Consider the following 25,396-nt stretch of genomic DNA (forward strand, 5'->3'; position numbering starts at 1 on the left):
GCAAATGGGCCCCCACCTCAGGTAGTGAGGAGCCCTGAGCAGCAGTTTCACACAGGTTATATAGGCAACGAATTAGCATATTCCTAATGCGCATGCGTAGGATTGGTCTGTTCAGAGGGACCATTAGCATATGGGAGAATGCTGGCGAAGATGCTGGTGGAGAGTGCTGGTGTAAAATGCAGAGGTGGCACGGGATTGGCTGGTTCGGAGGGACAATTAGCATACCGGAGAATGCTGATGGAGAGTGCTGAGGTGTTACAGGATTGGCTGGTCGCAGTGACATCATAAGTGCGCGCCTAGAGACTCTCCGAAGGGGAGGGGCAGCTCTGCTCTGGGCGTGCCTAGAGGTTCTCTGAAGGGGATTGACTTTTCCTTCCCAGAGAACGTCCTGCCCGCTAGACTCTGGGGAACATCTAACCTCTTAAGAAGCCCCTGATATTTGCCCAGGCCTAGTTTCTTGTCCCTCTCTCCCATAAGGGTCCTTCAATACAAACTTGAAAACAGCCAAGAACAGGATTCCTGGACTACTCAGGCTAACTCACTGTCCTTGGGACATCATTCCCTGCTCTGCTAAAGTTTCTGGCAAGTTCTTTAAAATTTTTAGGAGAGAGATGTTTCACATGAGAGACATAATCTGATAATGTAGCAGTGATGTCTTTAAGAAAAGGTGCCATGTGAGGAAGCAGTCTGATGTGTCCACTCATCTTCCCATTAATAACTCTCATTGATGTCTAGCACAGGGTGGCAGAAGCAATCCTCCTTCTGAATTGCATCAAGCCAGGAGGATTCATTACAGTTTATCTGAGCCTTCCTTGTATGAGGGAATAACCAAAACACTACATTGTATAGGGTTTTTTTTTTTTAATTCATTTTATTTACTTGAAAGGCAGATTTACAGAGAGATGGAGAGACAGAGAGAGGTCTTCCATCCATTGGTTCACTCCTCAAATGGCCACAGTGACTTGGGCTAGGCCAGGCTAAAACGAGAAGCTAGGAGCTTCTTCTGGTTCTCACACTTGATTTCAGGGGCCCAAACACTTGGGCCATCATCCTTTGCTTTCCCAGGTGAATTAGGGAGCTATATTGGAAATGGAGCAGCCAGGTCTTGAACCAGTGCCCATGTGGGGTGCTGGCACTGCCAGGGTCTGCTTAACGTACTACACCAGTCCCATGTGCATTTTTCAAAGGAAGGGAGGGGTTAAATTTTGTCTAATATGACTCTCAGAGTAAAGATTATAATTTGTAGTAGATGATGATTTTGGTTATATTTTGAGTTTCATTAAATTTCTATATTTTTTAAGTTAATGAGTACTAGTAGTTACCTTATTTTTTTTTAAGATTTATTTATTTTACTTGAAAGAGCTACAGAGAGGAGAGGCAGAGAGAGAGAAGTCTTCATCTGCTGGTTCACTCCCCAATTAGCTACAGTGGTCGCAGCTATGCCGATCCAAAGCCAGGAGCTTCTGTGTAGTAGTTATGTTATGTTATCCTTGCTTTGGATAAACAAACTCTCTCCCATCCCTCATTTAAAATGCTTTTTAAAATAGGTTTATTTTGAGGGCTGGCACTGTGACATGGCAGGTGAGGCTGCCACCTACAGTGCTGCCATCACGTATGGGTGCTTGTTTGAGATCCAGCTTCCTGCTGTTGCCTGGGAAAGCAGTGGAAGATGGCCCAAGTTCTTGAGTTCTGCACTGCATGGGAGACCTGACAGAAGCTTCTGGCTCCTGGCTTCAGCTAGATCCAGCTCTGGCATTGCAGCCATTTTCAGAGTGAATCAGTGCATGGAAGACCTCTCTGTGCCCTGCCTCTCTGTAACTCTGCCTTTTAAGTAAATAAATAAGCTTTTACTGCTGCACCATGGAGCTGGCCCCAAGACCTAACAGGTTTTCTGGGTGCTTATCCTGGGGTTCACTTTGAGCACCAAGCACAGTTATTCTGTGTGACTGAATATTTCATATTCCTTCTTATAGAAAAATTTTTCTCATGATCTGAGTAATTGGCTACATCTGCCCATAGTGGAACTAAAACTTAATTTGGCATTTGAACACCCAGAGTGCTGATTCCTGTAATCTTCTGAATTTAATCAGAAAATGTATCTGAAACATTTGGTTTACGGGTAGGTAGGGCAGTTTTCCTGGATCCCTGTGAGAATTGATGAACTGATGGCGTTTTTCTACCCCACATTATATTCTGAAATTTACTTCATTTTATGTTCTTAAAATAGCTATATTTGAAATTTGCTCCCCCCTTCTGAAGTGTTTGTGCTCCTGTTCTCCTTATAACCACGGACATGAGTAGCCCTTTTCCTTCTCTATGATGCTGCAAGAACAATGGGACATTGCCGCTCTCTGCCCTGGCAGCACATCTTCCTCAATGTTTCTCTTTGAATTAGTCCCTGGGTTAACTTGGCTGCACAAAAGGCATATACCTAAACCCAGTGGACCTAAAGAATGAAAGTCATCATAAAATCAATATGCCTTGTAAACCTCTCATCTTTGTTTTGAAATGTGTTGTGAATGTGTCTTTTATGTTAGTGTCTGTAAGCCGGAGACTTCCCACTTAAGGCAGAAGGCTGCTGAGGGACAGCACAACTGTAGCTTTGCTCTGTTACTTTACTGTGGCTACTCTCTCACCCTTTCTCTATATTTTATTAAGATTTAAAAATTTTATTTTAAAGCAGAGTTACAGAGAAAGAGGCAGAGACAGAAGGATGGGGATCTTGCATCTGCTGGTTCACTCAAGAGACTGCAATGAATAATGCTGGCCCAGCCTGGAAGTCCAACCCAGTGTTCCATGTTGGTGCAAGGACCCAAGTACTTGTGCCATCTGTTTCTGCTTCCCCAGTTGTGTTAGCAGGGAGCTGGATCAGAAGTGGAACAGCTGTGACTCAAACTGGCACTCATGGGGCTGACATTGTGGCACAATGGGGAAAGCCACCATCTGCAATGCCAGCTTCCCAGATGAGCCGCAGTTCATGTCCCAGTTGCTCCACTTCTAACCTAGCTCCCTGCTGTTGGCCTGAGAAAAGCAGCAGAGGATGACTCAAGTGTTTGGGCCATTGTAACCCATGTGGGAGACCCAGATGAAGTGCCTGGCTCCTGGATTCTGTGTGCTTCAGCCCTGGCCATTGCAGCCATGTCAGATGGAAGATCTCTCTCTTTTTTAGCATTTATTTATTTATTTGCAAGGCAGAGATAGAGAAAGGGAGAGAATGAGAAAGAGATTTTCCATCTGCTGGTGTACTCCCTAGATGGCTGCAATGGCCAAGACTGGGCCAGGCCCAAGCCAGGCACCAAGAGCTTCATTCAAGTCTCCCACTTGGGTGGCAAGGACCATCTCTACTAGCAGAGAACTGGTTCAGAAGTGGAGCAGCCAGGACATGAACTGGTGCCTATACCAGATGCCAGCACTGCAGGCAGCAGCTTTACCTGCTAATCCACAATGCTATCCCATCTGACTCTCCCTCCTCTCTATAACTCTGACATTTTTTTTTTTAAAGATTTATTTTATTTATTTGACCGAGTTACGATAGAGATAGACAGATAGAGAGGTCTTCAGTCTGTTGGTTCACTTCACTTCCCAAATGGCTGCAGTGGCCAGATCTGAGCTGATCTGAAGCCAGAAGCCAGTAGCTTCTTCCAGATCGCCATGTGGATATATGGCCAAGGACTTAGGCCATACTGTGCCACTTTCCAAAGCACATTAGCAGGCAGCTGCATTGGAAGTGGAGCAGCCAAGACCCAAACCAGGGACCATATGGGATGCAGGCCAGTGCCTCAACCAGCTGTGCCACAGCACTGGCCCCCAAAACTCTGACCTTCAAATAAATCAATCTTTTTTAAAGGGTGGACACACATATTGGATCCCAGCATTTTATTTTGTGGTGGCTTAATCCACTGTGCCACAAAGCCAGACCCACCCTTTGTCCTTCTGATGACTTGTGTGTCAAGATCTTGGTGATATCTGCTGAACAACTGTTGGTATTATGTTAGACTCTTCTGTTTTATTTTGGTTGTCATTTGTTGAGTTTATTTTGGCCGCCACTTTTGGGTAGCAAGCTGTGATGTCATCAGTGGCTAAAGCTGCCATGTGTTAGGCTGGCACTGATTCTACCTTTCCATTTCTTCAAATAGAAGTGGAAAATGAAATCCTCTCAAAACTAACATGCTACAAAGTAACAACTGGAACTCAAGCTTCCTTTCTTCTCGCCTAACAGACCAGCTGGTCTCTGTGTTTCTCATTTTAGCCCAAAGCTATATAGCTTCCTAGAGCAGAAGGAAGCTTATTTTTCAAGGCAGAATTCATAGATGTGGTTGTCCATTCACCTCTGAGAATTAAAGCCATCACTCTGCTTTTTGACTGGTGCTCAGTCTGTGGTAGTGCCCTCTCTCACAGGAAGACAGATTCCTCATAGAAGAATACACCTAGGTGGAGAGAACTTTATGGAGTGGGCTTTCCAAAGTGAAATGGAATTCTGGTCTGGACATCCTTGAGATCGTGATCAGCAGAGTGGGGAAATTCTTTGCTACATCCATTCACATCCTTTCCTTTTTGTTCAATGTATTCCTCCCTTACATAGTGCTCTGTGCTCTCCTTCTGTTGCACACACACAAGGTGCGTCTGTGACTGAGGCTGTTTGTGTACCGCTGCAGTATCTGGAGTTGCCTTTGTCTCCATCTCTAACCAGAAACACATATGCAGAGTGAGGAGGGGACTGTCACCCTGCCACCAGGGTTTGGGCCCCTTGCTCCTTTACTTTTCTTCAGTGCAGGAGCAGCCTTAAACAGAGCTGTACTGGGTAGTATTATTTCTTTTGGATTTGAGTGCTTGGCTAGCAAAAGAAATACATATTTTTTTTCTTATAGAATGGATTGAGGAGGCACTACTAAAGTCAGCAGCAACTTTCTTGGCTCCTGTTACATGTCAAGATGAGTCAGAATATTCAGGGCCATTTGTTAAATTTTTTAAAAAATTAAAAATATTTATTTATTTGAAAGGCAGAGTTACAAAGAGAGAGAGACATAAATCATTTATCCATTAGTTCACACCCCTAATGGCCACAACAGCTGCAGTTGGACTGGATTAAAGTCAGGAGCCAGTATCATCTTCCACATTTGTGCAGATTGCCAAAATTAACCCTTTCTACTTTAGGGTTTTCCGTTTTTTTTTTTTTTTTTTAAATTAGAGATAATTTCTAACATAATTTGTGATATAGTTGACTCACTTTACTTTTCAGTTTTCTTTTTACATATAAGATGTGCTTATGAGATGTAGAAGGGCTGGTAGTGTGGCACTGGCACCCCGTATGGGCAGCAGTTCTAGCCTCAGTTGCTCCTCTTCTGATCCAGCTCTCAGCTATGGCCTGGGAAAACAGTAGAAGATGGCTCAAGTGCTTAGGCCCCTCTACCCAAGGAGGGACAGAGAAGAAACCCCTGGCTCCTGGCTTCAGATCAGAGCAGCTCCATCTGTTATAGCCATTTGGGGGAGTGAACCAGCAGATGGAAGACCTTTACCTCTGTCTCTTCCTCTCACTGTCTATAATTCGACCTCTCAGATAAATAAATAAAATCCTAAAAAAATTAGATGTAGAGAAGTACTGGAATTAAATGCAGTAGTACACTCCTAAATATGCAGTTAGCATTAAATTTTTGTTGAGAAAGGGATGAGCTTGGCTTTATGTGTGTCTTGCTTAGAGCAGAATTTTTATGACTGAATTTGAGATAATTAAAAATCAGTTTCATAATTGAAACATTGACCTTTTTTACAGCTGCAGCCTCCCCCTCACTCTGTATCCCTATGCAGATAGTCCACATGAAGGTACAACAGAAAGAGAGGCCTGCATATCTGGAGTAACGCAAATATGCCCTTTGCTTAAACCAGGGGATTGATCGACTGGAGTTCTTTGTGATTCAGTTTGCATTTTTCTGTAGAGTGAAATATAGTGATTTGGGTAAAGTATCTTGTCTTCTAGTAGATTATTCCAATTGGATTTCTTATCCATCTACCTGGTATCACAGGTGATTCCCAAGACATGTATTGGGCTCTATGGAAAAAAAACAAAGTAGCCTCTTCAGAGTTGATGTATTTCTCCTAGAAAATTGGAGAAATGTTTTGTAAGAAGCAGTTCATGGAGGATGTATACTTCCCTAGAAAGGAGACTGAAGTGATTCCCTTTAATTGCCCCTCCCTGAGCTAGTTCTTGAGGCTCATTGATCAGGACAAGAATGCTAATATTTATAGGCCAATTATGAATGATGCATGTTTGTCTTACACATGAGATGTCTGCAGATCTGTTTCTCAAGGCCTTTAAGATAAAATAAGAAGATTTTGTAACAAAAGATAGGGTTGGCATTGCCTGTTGCCTTGGTCTAGGATCTGTGCATTTATTACCCACTTAGTACTCTGACTCCTATTGTGCGCATCTCCTGATGGTTCTTTTTTGTCCATTCCTGTGTCCAGATTCCTTAATGGGTGACAATCTTTGTCCAGACTTCCAGTCTGATAACTCAGCCCAAATTGGAGTTGACTAGTTTGTGTACCCACTTCAGGATTAAGGTGGTCCAAAACTGCCAGTGCCCAATGACTGGGCTGCCTTTATGCTCACTCAAGAGATAAGACTCTGGGCACAGGTCTCAAGTGGTTTGCTTGGTTCTCTTCCCTTGATCTCCCTGGTGACCAGGCTGATTCTCAGGTAGGCAGGGAACTTGTTGGCTCACAGAAGTCTCCAGATTTCTGTTTTGCACTCATCTTCAAAATATTTGAGTTTTCTCTTGGATCTTCAAAGTCCTGAGTAGGGAGTTTTATTTTGTATTGAGATGTGTCTTTATAAAGACAGGTGTCCCTGAAGACTGTGTGTCCTCAGAATTAACTGAACTCACCCAGGCCTGCATGGAGTTCCAGGATCCTTGCTTCAGGCTGAACATTGCCTGCTGTTGTGAGCATTTGGGTGGGTACCAGAAAATGGAAGAAATCTCTCCTCCACTCCATCTCCCCCTGTCTTTCAAATAAAATGAAAAACAGATAAAAAGTGGAAAAAAATGTGTTTTGCCTTGTGTCCTAAGGAGAAAGTAATTACTGTTGTTATAGGTAGACCTCATCTGTGCACTTGACAAATACTCATCAATCTCAGGTTAAAGGCTTGGTGTTCACTGCTGGCTGGGCTGCCTCCTCAGCTCCCATTCTGTGAGGCATCCCCTTCCATCATCTGCAGTTCACTTTGGGTGCTCATAAAACACCAAACTGCCTGCTGACTTTGCAGCCCTGTGTTCTTTATACATAGCTTGGCCATCGTCTCACTTTCTTTAGCAGCATGCTAATTTTTATGAGTACTTCACAGGCAAAGGATAATGGAGACATTGATTTTCTCTGAGCTTTTGTCCTAAGTGTTTTATTTTCTGAAATTGATTTTGGGTGATGTGTAGCACTTTGCTGGATTAGAAGTTGGGGTGCAGAATTTGATATTAGAGAAATAGGGCTGTCACTGCCACTTGCACTGTGCCCCTCCCTGCAACCTATGCCTGCCTTTGGATTCTGTTTTTATAGAGTGTTGGAATGAGGCAGTAGTGATGCAATAAAGGAATGAACTTTCAATTGTTAAACATTTTTATTTTTATTAATACAAAGAGAACAGATTGCATAAGAATGTAATTCCAGAAGAACATAACCATACTTTTCTATTTCCTTCTTCTTTCTTCCTTTCTCTTTTTAAGGATTTAATAAGCTGGCTTTTTTCCCTAACCTAGTCTTTACCCCTTGACCTCCAGCCTTCCTGTCCATTTGTTCCTACTTTACAGCGCACCGTGCTGATCCGATGCCAGGAGCCAGGTGCTTCTCCTGGTCTCCCATGGGGTGCAGGGTCCAAGCTCTTGGGCCAACCTCCACTGTACTCCCGGGCCACAGCAGAGAGCTGGCCTGGAAGAGGGTCAACTGGGACAGAATCCGGTGCCCGGACTAGGACTAGAACCTGGTGTGCCAGCGCCGCTAGGTGGAGGATTAGCCTGTTGAGCCATGGTGCTGGCCAATTCTGGAATCTTTTATTAGATTTAGAATTTTACAGCAAAGTAATATGATCTGTTTGTCTAAATAGTATGGCTTTTAAAAAATTCATTGTTTTTTACTGCTGTATAGTATTCTATAGAGTACATATCCCATAGTTTCTTTTCTTTTTTTTTTTTTTTTTTTTTTTTTACTTTTTTTGACAGGCAGAGTGGACAGTGAGAGAGAGAGACAGAGAGAAAGGTCTTCCTTTGCCGTTGGTTCACCCTCCAATGGCCGCCGCGGTAGCACGCTGCGGCCGGCGCACCGCGCTGATCCGATGGCAGGAGCCAGGTGCTTCTCCTGGTCTCCATTGGGGTGCAGGGCCCAAGGACTTGGGCCATCCTCCACTGCACTCCCTGGCCACAGCAGAGAGCTGGCCTGGAAGAGGGGCAACCGGGACAGGATCGGTGCCCCGACCGGGACTAGAACCCGGTGTGCCGGCGCCGCAAGGCGGAGGATTAGCCTACTGAGCCGCGGCGCCGGCCCCCCATAGTTTCTTTATCCAGTCTACTGTTGGTGGGCATTTGGGTTGGTTCCAGGTCTTAGCTATTGTGAATTGAGCTGCAATAAACATTAAGGTGCAGACAGCTTTATTATTTGCCAATTTAATTTCCTTTGGGTAAATTCCAAGGAGTGGGATGGCTGGGTTGAATGGTAGGGTTATGTTCAGGTTTATGAGGAATCTCCAGACTGACTTCCATAGTGGCTTTACCAGTTTGCATTCCCACCAACAGTGGGTTAGTGTCCCTTTTTCCCCACATCCTTACCAGCATCTATTGTTGGTAGATTTCTGAATGTGAGCCATTCTAACCCGGGTGAGGTGAAACCTCATTGTGGCTTTGATTTGCATTTCCTAGATGGCTAGTGATCTTGAACATTTTTTCATGTGTCTTGGCCATTTGGATTTCCTCTTCTGAAAAATGTCTATTGTGGTCCTTGGCCCATCTCTTGAGTGGGTTGTTTGTTTTGTTCTTTTGGAGTTTCTTCATCTCTTTGTAGATTCTGGTTATTAGCCCCTTATCTGTTGCATAGTTTGCAAATATTTTTTCCCATTCTGTCGGTTGCCTCTTCACTTTCCTGACTGTTTCTTTTGCAGTACAGAAACTTCTCAATTTGATGCAATCCCAAATGTTAGTTTTGGCTTTCATTAACTGTGCCTCCGGGATCTTTTCCAAGAAGTCCTTGTCTGTGCCTATATCTTGCAGGATTTCTCCAATGTTCTCTAATAATTTGATGTTGTCGGGTCATAGATTTAAGTCTTTAATCCATGTTGTGGATTTTTGTGTAAGGTGTAAAGTAGGGGCCTTGCTTCATGCTTCTGCATGTGGAAGTCCAGTTTTCCTAGCACCATTTATTGAATAGACTGTCCTTACTCCAGGGATTGGTTTTGGATCCTTGATCAAATATAAGTTGGCTGTAGATGTTTGGATTGATTTCTGGTGTTTCTATTCTGTTCCATTGGTCTATCCATCTGTTTCTGTACCAGTACCAGGCTGTTTTGATTATAACTGCGCAGTAGTATGTCTTCAAATCTGGTATTGTGATGCCTCCAGCTTTGTTTTTGTTGTACAAGATTGCTTTAGCTATTCCAGGTCTCCTGTGTTTCCATATGAAGTTCAGCATCATTTTTTCCAGATCTGAGAAGAATGTCTTCGGTATCTTGATTGATATTGCATTGAATCTATAAATTGCTTTTGGAAGAATGGACATTTTGATGATGTTGATTCTTCTAATCCATGGCATGGAAGATTTTTTCCATTTTTTTGGTATCCTCTTCTATTTCTTTCTTTAAGATTTTGTAATTCTCATTGTAGAGATCTTAAACATCCTTGGTTAAGTTTATTCCAAGCTATTTGATTGTTTTTGTAGCTATCGTGAATGGGATTGATCTTAGCAGTTCTTTCTCAGCTGTGGCATTGCCTGTGTATAGAAAGGCTGTTGATTTTTGTGCATTGATTTTATATCCTGCTACTTTGCCAAACTCCTCTATGAGTTCCAATAGACTCTTAGTAGAGTCCTTTGGATCCCTTAAATAAAGAATCATATCATCTACAAAGAGGGATAGTTTGACTTCTTCCTTCCAATTTGTATCCCTTTAATTTCTTTTTCTTGCCTAATGGCTCTGGCTAAAACTTCCAGAACTATATTGAGTAGCAGTGGTGAGAGTGGGCATCTCTGTCTGGTACCAAATCTCAGTGGAAATGCTTCCAACTTTTCCCCATTCAATAGGATGCTGGTCGTGGGTTTTTCATAAATTGCTTTGATTGTATTGAGGAATGTCCTTCTAAACCCAGTTTGCTTAGGGTTTTCATCAAGAAAGGGTGTTGTATTTTATCAAATGCTTTCTCTGCATCTATTGAGAGAATCATATGGTTTTTCTTCGGCAGTTTGTTATTGTGGTGTATCACATTGATTGATTTGAAAACCTTGGTTTTTTTTTTTAATTAAACTTTTATTTAATGAATATGAATTTCCAAAGTACAGCTTATGGGTTACAATGGCTTCCCCTTCCCAAAACTTCCCTCCCATTCACAACCCTCCCCTTTCCCGCTCCCTCTCCCCTTCCAATCACATCATGATTCATTTTCAATTCTCTTTATATACAGAAGATCAGTTTAGTATATATTAGGTAACAATTTCAACAGTTTGCCCCCATATAGCAACACAAAGTGAAAAAAAATACTGTTGGAGTACTAGTTATAGCATTAAATAAGAGTGTACAGCACATTAAAGACAGAGATCCTGCATAATATTTTTTTAAAAAAATTAATTAATTTTCTATGCCATTTAAATTTAACACCAGGTTTTTTTTCCATTTCCAATTATCTTTATATACAGAAGATCGATTCAGTATATAATTAGTAAAGATCTCATCAGTTTGTACCCATGCAAAAACACAAAGTGTAAAAGTACTGTTTCAGTACTAGTTATAACATCACTGCACATTAGACAACACATTAAGGACAGATCCCACATGAGATGTAAGTACACAGTGACTCCTGTTGCTGACTTAACAATTTGACACTCCTGTTCATGGCGTCAGTAATCTCCCTAGGCTCTAGTCATGAGTTGCCAGGGCTATGGAAGCCTTTAGAGTTCGCTGACTTTGATCTTATTCCGATAGGGTCATAGTCAAAGTGGAAGTTCTCTCCTCCCTTCAGAGAAAGGTGCCTCCTTCTTTGATGGCCCCGTTCTTTCCACTGGGATCTCACTCACAGAGATCTTTCATTTAGGTCTTCTTTTTTTTTCTTTTCCATGGTATCTTGGCTTTCCATGGCTACAATACTCTCATGGGCTCTTCAGCCAGATCCAAATGCCTTAAGGGCTGATTCTGAGGCCAGAGTGTTGTTTAGGACGTCTGTCATTCTATGAGTCTGCTGTGTATCCCACTTCCCATGTTGGATCTTTCCCTCCCTTTTTGATTCTATCAGTTAGTATTAGCAGACACTAGTCTTGTTTGTGTGATCCCTTTGATACTTACACCTATTAGAGCCATCGAATGTGAACTGAAATTGATCACTTGGACTAGTGAGATGGCATTGGTACATGCCACCCTGATGGGATTGTATTGGAATCCCCTGGCACATTTCTAACTCCATCATTTGGGGCAAGTCTGATTGTGCATGTCCCAAATTGTACATCTCCTCCCCCTCTTTTTCCACTCTTAAATTTAACAGGGATCACTTTTCAGTTAAAATGTAAACACCTAAGAATAATTGTGTGTTAATTACAGAGTTCAACCACTAGTACTAGAACACCAACAACAAAAACAACAACAAATACTAAAAAGGATGAAGTATTACATTGTACATCTAGAGTCAGGACAAGAGCTGATCAGGTCATTGTTGCTTATAGTGTCCATTTCACTTCAACAGGTTTCCCCTTTGGTGCTCAGTTGTCACCGATCAGGGAAAACAAATGATATTTGTCTCTTTGGGACTGGCTTAATTCACTCAGCATGATGTTTTCCAGATTCCTCCATCTTGTTGCAAATGACTGGGTTTCATTGTTGCTTACTGCTGTATAGTATTCTATGGAGTACATATCCCATAATTTCTTTATCCAGTCTAGTGTTGATGGGCATTTGGGTTGGTTCCAGGTCTTAGCTATTGTGAATTGAGCTGCAATAAACATTAAGGTGCAGATGGCTTTTTTATTAGCCAAATTAATTTCCTTTGGGTAAATTCCAAGGAGTGGGATGGCTGGGTTGTATGGTAGGGTTATGTTCAGGTTTCTGAGGAATCTCCAGACTGACTTCCATAGTGGCTTTACCAGTTTGCATTCCCACCAACAGTGGGTTAGTGTCCCTTTTTCCCCACATCCTTACCAGCATCTATTGTTGGTAGATTTCTGAATGTGAGCCATTCTCACCGGGGTGAGGTGAAACCTCATTGTGGTTTTGATTTGCATTTCCCTGATTGCTAGTGATCTTGAACATTTTTTCATGTGTCTGTTGGCCATTTGGATTTCCTCTTTCAAAAAATGTCTATTGAGGTCCTTGGCCCATCTCTTAAGTGGGTTGTTTGTTCTGTTGTTGTGGATTTTCTTGATTTCTTTGTAGATTCTGGTTATCAACCCTTTATCTGTAGTATAGTTTGCAAATATTTTTTCCCATTCTGTCGGTTGCCTCTTCACTTTCCTGACTGTTTCTTTTGAAGTACAGAAACTTCTCAATTTGATGCAATCCCAAATGTTAATTTTGGCTTTGACTGCCTGTGCTTCTGGGGTCTTTTCCAAGAAGTCTCTGCCTGTACCTATATCTTGCAGGGTTTCTACAATGCTCTCTAATAATTTGATGGTTTCGGGTCGTAGATTTAAGTCTTTAATCCACGTTGAGTGAATTTTTGTGTAAGGTGAAATGTAGGAGTCTTGCTTCAAGCTTCTGCACGTGGAAATCCAATTTTCCCAGCACCATTTATTGAATAGGCTGTCCTTATTCCAGGGATTAGTTTTGGATCTTTGATCAAATATAAGTTGGCTGTAGATGTTTGGATTGATTTCTGGTGTTTCTATTCTGTTCCATTGGTCTATCCATCTGTTTCTGTACTAGTACCATGCTGTTTTGATAACAACTGCCCTGTAGTATGTCCTGAAATCTGGTATTGTGATGCCTCCAGCTGTCTGGTAGAACTCAGCAGTGAATCCATCTGGTCCTGGGCTTTTCTTTGTTGGGAGGGCCTTTATTACTGTTTCAATTTCTGTGTCAGTTATGGGTCTGTTTAGGTTTTCTATGTCTTCCTGGCTCAATTTAGGTAGGTTGTATGTGTCCAGGAATCTATCCATTTCTGATAGATTTCCCTGTTTGCTGGCATACAAGTCCTTGTAGTAATTTCTGATGATTCTTTTTATTTCTGTGGTTTCTGTTGTTACGTTTCCTTTTTCATCTCTGATTTTATTGATTTGGGTCTTTCTCTCCTTTTTTTTAGTTAGTTGGGCCAATGGTGTGTCAATTTTGTTTATATTTTCAAAAAACCAGCTCCTTGTTTGGCTGATTTTTTGTAATGTTTTTAGGATATAATCCCGTTGATTTCTTCTTTGATTTTAATTATTTCTCTTCTCCTACTGGGTTTGGGTTTGGTTTGCTGCAGATTTTCTAGATCCTTGAGATGACTTGAAAGCTCACCTATTTGGTGCCTTTCCAATTTCTTGATGTCGGTACCTATTGATATAAACTTTCCTCTTAACACTGCTTTTGCTGTATCCCATAGGTTTTGGTATGTTGTGCTTTTATCCTCATTTACTTCCAGAAAGTTTTTGATTTCTCTTTTGATTTCCTCTATGACCCATTGTTCATTCAGGAGCATGTTGTTCAATCTCCATGTGTTTGCACATGCTCTAGGGATTCCCGAGTTGCTAATTTCCAATTTCATTCCTTTGTGGTCTGAGAAGCTGCATGGTATGATTCTAATTCTTTTGAATTTGCTGAGACTTGCTTTATGGCCTAGTATGTGGTCAATCCTAGAGAAGGTTCCATGTACTGCTGAGAAGAATGTAAAGTCCTTAGATGTAGGGTGAAATGTTCTGTTGATATCTGTTAGATCCATTTGGGCTATAGTGTCATTTAAATCTACTGTCTCCTTGTTGATCTTCTGTCCTGTTGATCTGTCTATCTCTTAGAGTGGATTATTGAAGTCCCCCAGTACTATTGTATTGGGGTCTAAGTCTCCCTTTAAGTCCCTTAACAAGTCTTTTAAATAAGCTGGTGCCCTGTGATTAGGTGTGTATACATTGATAATCATTATATCTTCCTGTTGAATGGATCCCTTAATCCTTATATAGTGCCCCTCTTTGTCTCTCCTAACAGTTTTTGTGGTAAAGTTTATGTTGTCCGATATTAAGATGGCTATGCCCGCTCTTTTTTCATTTCTGTTGGCATGGTATATCTTTTTCCAGCCTTTCACTTTCAGCCTGTATGGAACATTGTTGGAAAGATGAGTTTCTTGTAAGTAACAAAAAGATGGGTTTTGTTCCTTAACCCAATCAGCCAATCGGTGTCTTTTAACTGGACAGTTCAAGCCATTAACATTCAATGTGACTATTGAGAAGGAGTAACTTTGCCCTACCCTTTGCCAAAGATTTTTTCCAATATATGGTTTGAGACTCCTGTGATCTTTTGCTGTGAGGTTTCCTTCCTTTATCTTCTTTCATATTGGTGACCGTGTTTCTGTGTTTCTGTATGTAACACATCTTTAAGCATCTTTTGCAGGGCTGGACGAGTGGCGACAAATTCTTTCAATTTCTGTTTGCTCTGAAAGGTCTTTATTTCACCTTCATTCACAAATGAGAGCTTTGCAGGATATAATATTCTGGGCTGGCAGTTTTTCTCTCTTAGTACCTGGGCTATATCTCGCCATTCTCTCCTAGCTTGTAGGGTTTCTGATGAGAAGTCAGCTGTGAGTCTAATTGGAGATCCTGTGAGAGTAATCTGGCGTTTCTCTCTTGCATATTTTAGGATCTTTTCTTTATGTTTCACTGTGGTGAGTTTGATTATGATGTGTCGTGGTGAGGATCTCTTTTGATCATGTTTATTAGGGGTTCTATGAGCTTCCTGTACTAGGATGTCTCTGTCCTTCTCCAAACCTGGGAAATTTTCTGCTAGTATCTCACTAAAAAGGCCTTCTAATCCTTTATCCCTCTCCATGCCTTCAGGAACTCCTAGGACCCGAATGTTGGGTTTTTTAATAGTATCCTGTAGATTCCTGACAGTATTTTTTAGATTTCTGATTTCTTCTTCTTTTCTTGGATTTGACTGTTTCCTTTCCTGTTCTCTGTCTTCTAATTCCGATATTCTCTCTTCTGCTTCACCCATTCTGTTTTTAAGGCTCTCTAATGTGTTTGTCATTTGATCTATTGAGTTCTTCATTTCATTGTGGTTTTTTGTCACTATCACAGTTTCATGTTCTACTAGTTGTTTCATTTCATTTTGATTCCTCCTTAATATTTCCTTTTCACGAGAGAGATTTTCTATCTTGTCCATTAAGGATTTCTGTAGTTCAAGAATTTGTTTTTGAGAACTTCTTAATGTTCTTATCATTTTTTTGAGATCTGCTTCTTGCATTTCCTCTATCTCTTCATCTTCATAATCTTGGATTGGGGTGTCTTGTTCATTTGGGGGCATCATAGTGTCTTCCTTGCTCTTGTTACCTCAGTTTCTATGTTTGTTGTTTGGCATGTTGGAGATAATTTATGGTGTTTTTTTTTTTTTTTTTTTGGCTGTGGGGTTTTTTTCTCGTTATACTATGCCTCTAAGTGGGCTGTCTGCTTTGATGGATCCTTAGAGGCTGTGATAGGTGTGGCCAGAGAGCTCTGCTTGATTCTTCAGGTTTAAGGCTGTGCAAAAAGCGACTCACCCAGATTGTTCTCTCCCTTGCTCCTTGTTGGATTGCTCTCTCTCTTTTTTTTTGACTCAGTTCGGAAGTTATTCTGCACAGGTGAGTGGAATTTAGGGTAGTTGAAATCTGGCCTCCGTAAGTATTCCTTTGATCTACCCCTGGGACCACACAAAGAGTTTATGCAGCCCTGAACGTGTTCTCAAGTTTCACCACAGTTCCAAAGTTACTGAGTTTGTGAACTCTTGTTGGCGCTTTACATATGTAAAATGACACCTGCTCTTTGTTTTGCTCGGTGAGTGAATAGAGAGGCCTCTGCTTTCCCCCCCCAATGTCTCCGGTTTCTGCCGCCTTTGTCTTACCTCCCGTTCGTTCCTGCACTGGGGAGATTCTGCGGCTGGTCTCCCGTGGTTGGGTTTCCACGTGGTGGGCTCCCTGTAGGTCCTTATGTCACATCCACTAGATCCAGAAGCATTTCCTCTGCAGTTTTTTTCTTGAATCTTTTCCTGAGGCTACAGTAATTCCACTTTTATGAAACTTTATTTTCCCAAACTACGGCGCACGTCCTCACTATCCGCCATCTTGGCTCCGCCCCCCTGATTTGCAAACTTTGAACCATCCTTGCATACCAGGGATAAATCCCACTTGGTCTGGGTGGATGATATTTCTGATGTGTTGTTGCATTCTATTAGTGAGAATTTTGTTGAGGATTTTGCATCTGTATTCATCAGGGATATTGGTCTGTAATTCTCTTTCAATGCTGCATCTTTCTCTGGCTTAGGGATTCATGTGATGCTGGCTTCATAGAAAGAATGTGCGAGGATTCCCTCTTTTCGATTGTTTTGAATAGTTTGAGAAGAATTGGAGTTAGTTCTTCTCTAAATGTCTGGTAGAACTCAGCAGTGAATCCATCTGGTCCTGGGCTTTTCTTTGTTGGGAGGGCCTTTATTACTGTTTCAATTTCTGTGTCAGTTATGGGTCTGTTTAGGTTTTCTATGTCTTCCTGGCTCAATTTAGGTAGGTTGTATGTGTCCAGGAATCTATCCATTTCTGATAGATTTCCCTGTTTGCTGGCATACAAGTCCTTGTAGTAATTTCTGATGATTCTTTTTATTTCTGTGGCGTCTGTTGTTACGTTTCCTTTTTCATCTCTGATTTTATTGATTTGGGTCTTTTCTTTTTTTAGTTAGTTGGGCCAATGGTGTGTCAATTTTGTTTATATTTTCAAAAAACCAGCTCCTTTTTTGGTTGATATTTTGTAATTTTTTTTTTTGGATTTAATCCTGTTGATTTCTTCTCTGATTTTAATTATTTTTCTTCTCCCACTAGTTTTGGGTCTAGTTTGCTGCAGTTTTTCTAGATGCTTGAGATGAACTGAAAGCTCATCTATTTGGTGCCTTTCCAATTTCTTGATGTAGTCACCTGTTGCTATTAACTTTCCTTTTAACACTGCTTTTGCTGTGTCCCATATTTTTGATATGTTGTATTGTTATCCTCATTTACTTCCAGAAAATTTTTGATTTCTCTTTTGATTTCCTCTATGACCCAGTGTTCATTCAGGAGCATGTTGTTCAATCTCCATGTGTTTGCACGTGCTCTAGGGATTCCCGAGTTGCTAATTTCCAATTTCATTCCTTTGTGGTCTGAGAAGCTGCATGGTATGATTCTAATTCTTTTGAATTTGCTGAGACTTGCTTTATGGCCTAGCATGTGGTCAATCCTGTAGTAGGTTCCATGCACTGCTGAGATTAATGTAAATTCTTTAAGTGTAGGATTGAAAGTTCTGTAGATATCTGTTAGATCCAATTGGGCTGTAGTGTCGATCAAATCTGCTGTTTCCTTGTTGATCTTCTGTCCGGTTGATCTTTCTATTTCTGAGAGTGAATCATCTTCCATTGCTTTTTTCAGGCCATCAGTGGGAAGCTAGGTCAAAAGCAGAACAGCCAGAACATGAACCAGTGCCCACATGGGTGCTTGCATTGCAGATGGCAGGTTTTCTTGCTATGTGCCAATGCTGGCCCTGTTTTATGGGAACTTCTAAATGAAATTTTGAAGTTGTATGCATTGTAGTTTGCATGTAATTCAACTTTCTGCCATATTTCTGGTACATATCAGCATTTGATGTAGGACAAGTCAGAAAACACAATGGCTTAGCAAATAGCCATTTGATTTGCAGTTCTGACTCTGATTTATGGGCTTGGCTCAGCTGGGCAGTTCCTATGATCAGTCCAGGAGCAGAAATGAGAGTTTAGTCATTTGGGAAACTGATTGAGGCTTCACTTAAGTGTCTGGGGTTTGTGGTGAATCTTGGCTACATATTATCTCTCTCTCTCTCTCTTTTTTTTTTTTTTTTGACAGGCATAGTTAGAGAGAGAGACAGAAAGGTCTTCCTTCTATTAGTTCACTTCCAAATGGCCACTATGGCTGGCATGCTGTGCCCATCCAAAGCTAGGATCCAGGTGCTTCCTCCTGGTCTCCCATGTGGGTGCAGGGCCCAAGCACTTGGGCCATCCTCCACTGCCTTCCCAGGCCACAGCTGAGAGCTGGACTGGAAGAGGAGCAACTGGGACAGAATCAGTGCCCCAACCTGGACTAGAACCTGCAGTACCAGTGCTGCAGGTGGAGGATTAGCCTAGTGAGCTGTGGCACCAGCCTACATACTATCTCTTCAACAGGCAGGCCCCAGGGTTTTTCAGAAGATAACTGTCAGAAAAAGAAAATCTGAGAAGGCAAATACTTTAAAAATTGTCTATTTCTGGGGCTGGTTCTGTGGCATAGCAAGTAAAGCCACCACCTGCAGTGCCAGCATCTCATATGGGTATCAGTTTGAGACTAGGCTGCTCCACTTCTGAACCAGCTCTTTGTTACGGCCTGGGAAAACAGTAGAAGATGGCCCAAGTCCTTTGGCCCCTGCTCCCTTGTGGGAGACCTGGAAGAAGCTCCTGGCTCATATATTTGGATCTACTCAGCTCCAGCTGTTGCAGCCATCTGGGGAGTGAACCTGCAGTTCAAAGACCTCTCTTTCTGCTTCCCTCCCTCCCTTCCTCTCTCTCTCTCTCTCTCTGTTTTTCTCTGCCTCTGCTTCTCTCTTTGTGTAACACTTTCAAATAAATAAATCTTCTAACAAGTTGTCTATTTCTATCACATTTACTGGTATCTCATGGGGTAAGTCAAGTGAAATTCAGGGTCTTTTTAAAAAAGATTTATTTATTTTTTTGAAAGTTACACACAGAGGGAGAGGCAGAGAGAGAGAGAGAGAGAGATCTTCCATCTGCTGGTTCACTCCCCAGTTGGCTGCAATGGCCAGAGTTGTGCCAATCCAAAACCAGGATCTAGGAGCTTCTGGGGCTCCCACACGGGTACAGCGGCCCAAGGACTTGGGCCATCTTCTACTGCTTTCCCAGGCCATAGCAGAAAGCTGGATCACAAGTGGAGCAGCTGGGAATTGAACCATTGCCTATATGGGATGCCAGTCTGCAGGTGGCAGATTTACCCGCTAGGCCACAGTGTCAGCCCCAATGCAGGGATTTGTGAAGGGAAAAGGTCTATTTAGAATCATTATTTGGTAAATTTCACTGCATTAGATATACATTATGTGTATTTGTTAACTTTCTTTAGTATAAACTTTAATAACAATGTAATGTTTATCTCTGATAACCTCATTTATTTGAACACTCTTAACATTTCTTTTTACTTTTACATTATTATTTTACAAAATTTGTAGATAATGCTTTCATTAAACCAATGCCACTTAATATAGGTGGGTGCATTTTCCTATGTATTTCCATTTTTACAGGTTTATTCCTCCACATTAAAGCTGATGTTTTCTTGTTAATGTATTTATTGTTATTTATTCATTCTATCATATTCTTTTTTTCCCCACTGTTCAGTGCAGAAGGAAAGCAGAGGTTTTTTTTTTTTTTTTAAGATTTCATTTATTTATTGAAAGAGTTGCAGAGACAGAGAGAAAGTCTTCTGTCTGCTGGCTCACCCTCCAAATCACTGCAAAGGCCAGAGCTGAGCTGGTCCAAAGCCAAGACCCAAGGGCTTCTGGGTCTCCCATGCAGGTGCACTGGCCCAAGGACTTGGACCATGTTCCACTGCTTTCTCAGGACATAGCAGAGAGCTAGATTGTACGTTGAGCAGCCAGGACTCAAGCCAGCACCCGTATGGAATGCTGGCACTGCAGGCAGCAGCTTTACCCATTATGCCACAGTGTTGGCCTCCAGAGTTTTCTTTGAACTCTTGCCATTCACCTTCTCTCCCAGGTATGATTCTGGGTCCTCCACATGTTTCTAAGAGGAAAGAAAATTAATGTATCACCTGTAAGTGATTTTTTAAAATTATTCCCCAGCTTGTCAGTACTCATTTTAGGTGTTTAATGCCAGGTTATTTATTTATTATTTTTTAGATTTTTTTTTTTTTAAGCCAGAGTTACAGAGAGGCAGAGGGGGAGAGAGAGAGAGAGTCTTGCATCCACTGGTTCACTCCCCAGTTTGCCACAATGGCTGGAGTTGCACTGATCCAAAGCTAAATGTGAAGAGCTTCTTCTGGGTCTCCCACATGGGTTCAGGGGCCCAAGGACTTAGGCCATCTTCTACTGATTTCCCAGGCCTCAGCAGAGAGCTGGATTGGAAGGAAAGCCACCGGGACTTGAACTGGCACCAATATGGGATGCCAGCACTGAAGGCAGTGGCTTTACCTGCTACTCCACAGTGCTGGTCCCAGGATACTAGTTATTTAAAATGGAAAATATGGGGCCGGCTCTGTGGCTCAGTGGGTTAATGCCCTGGTCTAAAGCTTTGGCATCCCACATGGGCACCGGTTTGAGATCCTGCTGTTCCACTTCTGCTCCAGCTCTCTACTATGGCTTGTGAAAGCAGTGTAAGATGGCCCAGGTCCTTGGGCCCCTTCACCCATGTGGGAGGCCCAGAAGAAGCTCCTGGTTCCTGGCTTCAGATTGGTGCAGTTCCAGCCATTGCAGCCAATTGGGGACTGAACCAGCAGATGGAAGACCTCTCTCTCTCTCTCTCTCTCTGCCTCTCCTCGCTCTGTGTAACTCTGACTTTCAAATAAATAAATAATCTTTAAAAATTTTAAAATAGAAAAATGAACATAAAATTTGTTCTCATGGTATATACAGAAATGAATGATGAATCTGGCATGATTATGAAACATTACTGTCATCTATAATAATGCAGTTTGGTCTCTTGTCTTTCTGTTGCTATAGCAAAATATATATTTGTTACATGAATTGAGTTGAAACTAAGCACAATATGCTACATTTTTGGGGTCATGTTGTCTGAAACAGTCTAAACATAGATGATGTACTGAGCAGTGTTTTAGTGCTACCTATGAAGTAAACACTTAGCATTCTGCAAGAGGAAGAGTTACCTAGTGCTAAAACACAAGTCAGTTAAGTTTGTTTTTGAATTGTTAGAGTAATGGAGTCCTTAATACCTTTGAGAAGCTGAATTGGATTCTGGAATAGGATAAGGAATGTGTGGAGAAAAGAATCTACTGGAGGCTCATTATTTTTTAAGATTATTTATTTGAAAGGCAGACTCACAGAGATTGGGAGAGACAGGGAGACAAAAGGATTTATCTTCTATCTATTGTTCATTCCCCAAATGCCCACAATGGCTGGGACTGGGCCAGGCCAAAGCCAGGAGCCTGGGACTCCATGGGTCTCCCATATTGATGGAAGGGTCCAAATACTCAGGTCATTTTCACTGCTCTTTCAATCAGATTAGCAGGGAACTAGGTTGGAAGTGGAGCAGCAAGGACTCAAGTCCTCTGTTTTCATGGGATGCCAGCATTGATGGTGGAGGCTTAGCCTGCTGGATCACACTTCTGGTGACTATTGCAGGTTCTTAAACAAATCTCTAAGCATTTTTCTCAGTGAGTCACAAATGCAGATTGTACTGCAGACATTCCCAGGTTCTCTTTTTGGGCAAATAATTCCATTACTTTCACTTTAATTATGTATAATGTTCTTTCAAATGTTTATCATTTGAATGTTTTGGGCAAGTATTTCCATTGCTTTCACTGTAATTAGGTATAATGTGATTTCAATTGTTTATCAGTAGAATAATCATGGACAAGGGTAAAAGCTAATTTGTATTCTTTTTCTTACCTGTATTTTCTCTCTTACTTAAAAATATTTATTAGCTTGATAGAGAAAGAAGTTGATGGACTGAGATAGAGAGCTTTGACACATTAATTCACTTCCTAGATAACCACACCAAACAGAGGTGGGGCAGGACTGAAGCCAGGACTGAGGAATGGAATCTAGGCCTCCTTCATTGGTGACATCACCACTGCTTCCCCAGGTCTGCATTATCTGGGAGCTAAGAACCAGAGCTGGCATTGGAAATCAAACATAGGCACTCTGAGGTGGCATCATAAGCACTAAGCTAAATGTCTGCCCTGTTTTTTAATGTATTTTTTCTCTGACATATTGGAAATGATATGCATGGTGTTTTCCTGGAAATTCTTTTCTGTTCATTCCCATCGTAGTTTCTCTGATGGTTTCTTGCCTTTTTTTCTCAATGCTTCTACATACTTCTCCTTAACATTGCCCATTCAAGAGTCAATATTACCCCTCTTTTAGCCTGCTGTGCAATTCCCCTTGACAGATGTGGCCTTTGTGATTTGAACCTCCTGTTTCCCTCCAGCTTGGGCATTTCTCACAGCCTGTAGACCATGGGTTTGGCTCTGTTGAATGCTCTGTGTGGCTTTCTAAACACTCAACAAGTCTAATGTGAAACCATAGCCTTCCTTTTTCTTCATATCCACACACAACTGTCAGTGTTTGTTTTGTGACAGAGTTAACATGTTGACTGGAAGTGTAATGTTATAGGTGATGATAGCATTTGAAGACCTGGCTGTGTACTTTACGTGGGAGGAATGGCAGAAAATGAACAACACTCAGAAAACCCTGTACAGAGATGTGATGCTGGAGACCTACAGCAGCCTCTTCTCCTTGGGTGAGTGACACCCATCTCATGCCCAGTGATAACATTTTCTTGCTATTTGACAAACAAGGGAACACTTTATAATGTTTAATATTGGGCAGGATTAGAATTTGAGTCCATGAATAATCTGAATATCTACCATCTAACAAAAGATTCAAATTGGAACATTTGTTTCATAGCTCCTGGACCAAGCTGTAGTCCTTTAAATAACCCAAGATAGTGATTTCACAGTCTTACATTGTTTCCATTAATAGGGCACTGCACTACCAAACCTGACTTGATCTTCAAGTTGGAGCAAGGAGAAGAGCCATGGATGGTGGATGAATGCTTGAATCAGAGCCTTTCAGGTCAGTCTGCACATAAGAGACAGGGAGGCCAAGGCAGAAAGTGTGCAGATGTTGACTGGTGCTGTTTCCATGAATTTTTCCCAAGTCTTACTCCTGTTGACAGCTCGTTTTGTGCATCAGACACAGGCATTTAGAGATACCAGTATCTTTCTAACTTTTGTTCTTAGTGAAGATGTTCTTTGATTAAACAAAATCCAGTCATTTTCTGATGTTACTAAGGCTTTTATCTAGGTTGATACATTGCCCAAATTCTAACTTGTCCTTCTCTACACTTTCATACCTTTTCCTTCATGCACTTATTAGTTCCTTCAGTGCTTGTTAATTAGGCAACATACAGAAACTTATTTTTTTTAATCTTATTGTTTCTGGTTTTTTTTTTTTTTTTTTTTTTCATTTTTGACAGGCAGAGTGGACAGTGAGAGAGACAGAGAGAAAGGTCTTCCTTTACCATTGGTTCACCCTTCAATGGCCGCCACGGCCAGCGCACTGTGGCTGGCACACCGCGGTGATCTGAAGCCAAGAGCTAGGTGTTTCTCCTGGTCTCCCATGCGGGTGTAGGGCCCAAGGACTTGGGCCATCCTCTACTGCACTCCCGGGCCACTCAGAGAGCTGACCTGGAAGAGGGGCAACCGGTATAGAATCTGGTGGCCCAACTGGGACTAGAACCAGGTGTGCCAGTGCCACTGGCAGAGGATTAGCCTATTGAGCTGTGGCGCCAGCCTGTTTCTATTTTTTTTTTAAAGATTTGTTTATTTATTTGAAAGTCAGAGAGAGAGAAGGAGAGGCAGAGAGAGAAAGAGAGGTCTTCCATCCACTGGTTCACTTACCAATTGGCTGTCATGGCTGGAGCTGTACTGATCTGAAGCCAGGAGCCAGGAGCTTCTTCCAGGTCTCTGTCATGTGTACAGGGGTCCAAGGACTTGGGCCATCTTCTGCTGCTTTCCCAGGCCATAGCAGAGAGCTGGATCAGAAGTGGAGTAGCTAGGACTTAAACTGGTACCCATAAGTGATGTTGGCATTGCAGGTGGTGGCTTTACCTGTCATGCCACAATGCCAGCCCCTGGAAACTTATTTCTAACTCATTGCTCAGATTGAGTTCCCACTCATGATTTTGCCCAGGCATAGAACTTGCTCAGGACTGAATCAATAAATGTGAACTCTCTCTTTTTTAGTCTCTTTCTTTTTTTTCCTCTGTGCCTCTCAAAGAAATAAGAAAATTATAGTCTGTTGGAAACATTTGAGGAGTGAGTCTATAGTTGGCAAACCCCTGTATCAGTCTGTCTTTATCTTTCATTCTGTCTCTCTGACTCTCAAGTAAGTAAATAAGTAAATGCTAAAAGATGGTCATGTGGCCGGCACTGTGGTGCAGTGAATGAACACCCTCGCGTGAAGTACCAGCATCCCATATGGGCACCAGTCAAGAGCAGTTGCTCCACTTCCAATCCAGATCTCTGCTATGCCCTGGGAAAGCAGTAGAAGATGATCCAAGTCCTTGGACCCCTGCTTCTGTGGGAGACCCAGAAGAAGCTCCTGGCTCCTGGCTTCAGATCAGCACAGTTCTGGCCATTGTGGCCAATTGGGGAGTGAACCATTGAATGGAAGACCTTACTCTCTTTGCCTCTCCTCTCTCTGTGTAACTCTGACTTTCAAATAAATAAGTAAATCTTTAAAAATAAAAGATGGTCATGAGTAAGCCTCTGTGCTGTGACATCAGAAATTATGAAGCTAGGAATGACACTGTGGTGCGGTGTGTTAAAGCTCCAGCCTGCAGCACTAGCATCGCATATGGGTGCCAGTTCAAGTCCCAGCTGGTCCTCTTCTAATCCAGTTCTCTGCTTATGCACCTGAGAAAGGAGCAGAGGTTGGCCCAAGTCCTTTGTCCCCTGTACCCATGTGGGAGAGAAGAAAGACACTCCTGCCTCCTAACTTCATCTTGGCCTAGCATTGGTTGTTGTGCCCATATGGGAAGTGAACCAGCAGATGGAAGACTTCTCTCTGTCTCTCTCTCTCTCTATAATTCTAGCTTTCAAGTAAATAAAGTAAATCTTTGAAAAAAAAGAAATCATAAACCAAGCATGAACTTATATAAAACATGAAAATAAGTGATCCTAGACTCACCAAGAAAGTAATGAGCTTTTGAGACCCAAGGTCAAGTAGCCTCATGGGTTTATGTTGAGTGGCTCAGATTTCTCTAAGGGTGGAG

At 41.9% G+C, this 25,396-nt stretch overlaps 1 protein-coding gene across 5 annotated transcripts in view; it reads left to right on the plus strand.

The window, feature by feature from the left end:
• The window catches only part of LOC133750580 (zinc finger protein 345-like), a 74,391-nt gene that overhangs the window by 43,757 nt on the left and 5,238 nt on the right, over positions 1 to 25,396 (plus strand). For all 5 annotated transcript variants that reach the window (XM_062180154.1, XM_062180153.1, XM_062180156.1 and 2 more), the window contains 2 exons: positions 22,732 to 22,858; positions 23,101 to 23,193. In XM_062180154.1, the coding sequence (XP_062036138.1) occupies positions 22,735 to 22,858; positions 23,101 to 23,193 (217 nt within the window). In that variant the 5' untranslated portion in view covers positions 22,732 to 22,734. The remainder of the gene's footprint in view (positions 1 to 22,731; positions 22,859 to 23,100; positions 23,194 to 25,396) is intronic.

The sequence above is a fragment of the Lepus europaeus genome, chromosome 21 (assembly GCF_033115175.1).
Source record: "Lepus europaeus isolate LE1 chromosome 21, mLepTim1.pri, whole genome shotgun sequence".
NCBI classification, from domain to species: Eukaryota; Metazoa; Chordata; class Mammalia; order Lagomorpha; family Leporidae; genus Lepus; species Lepus europaeus.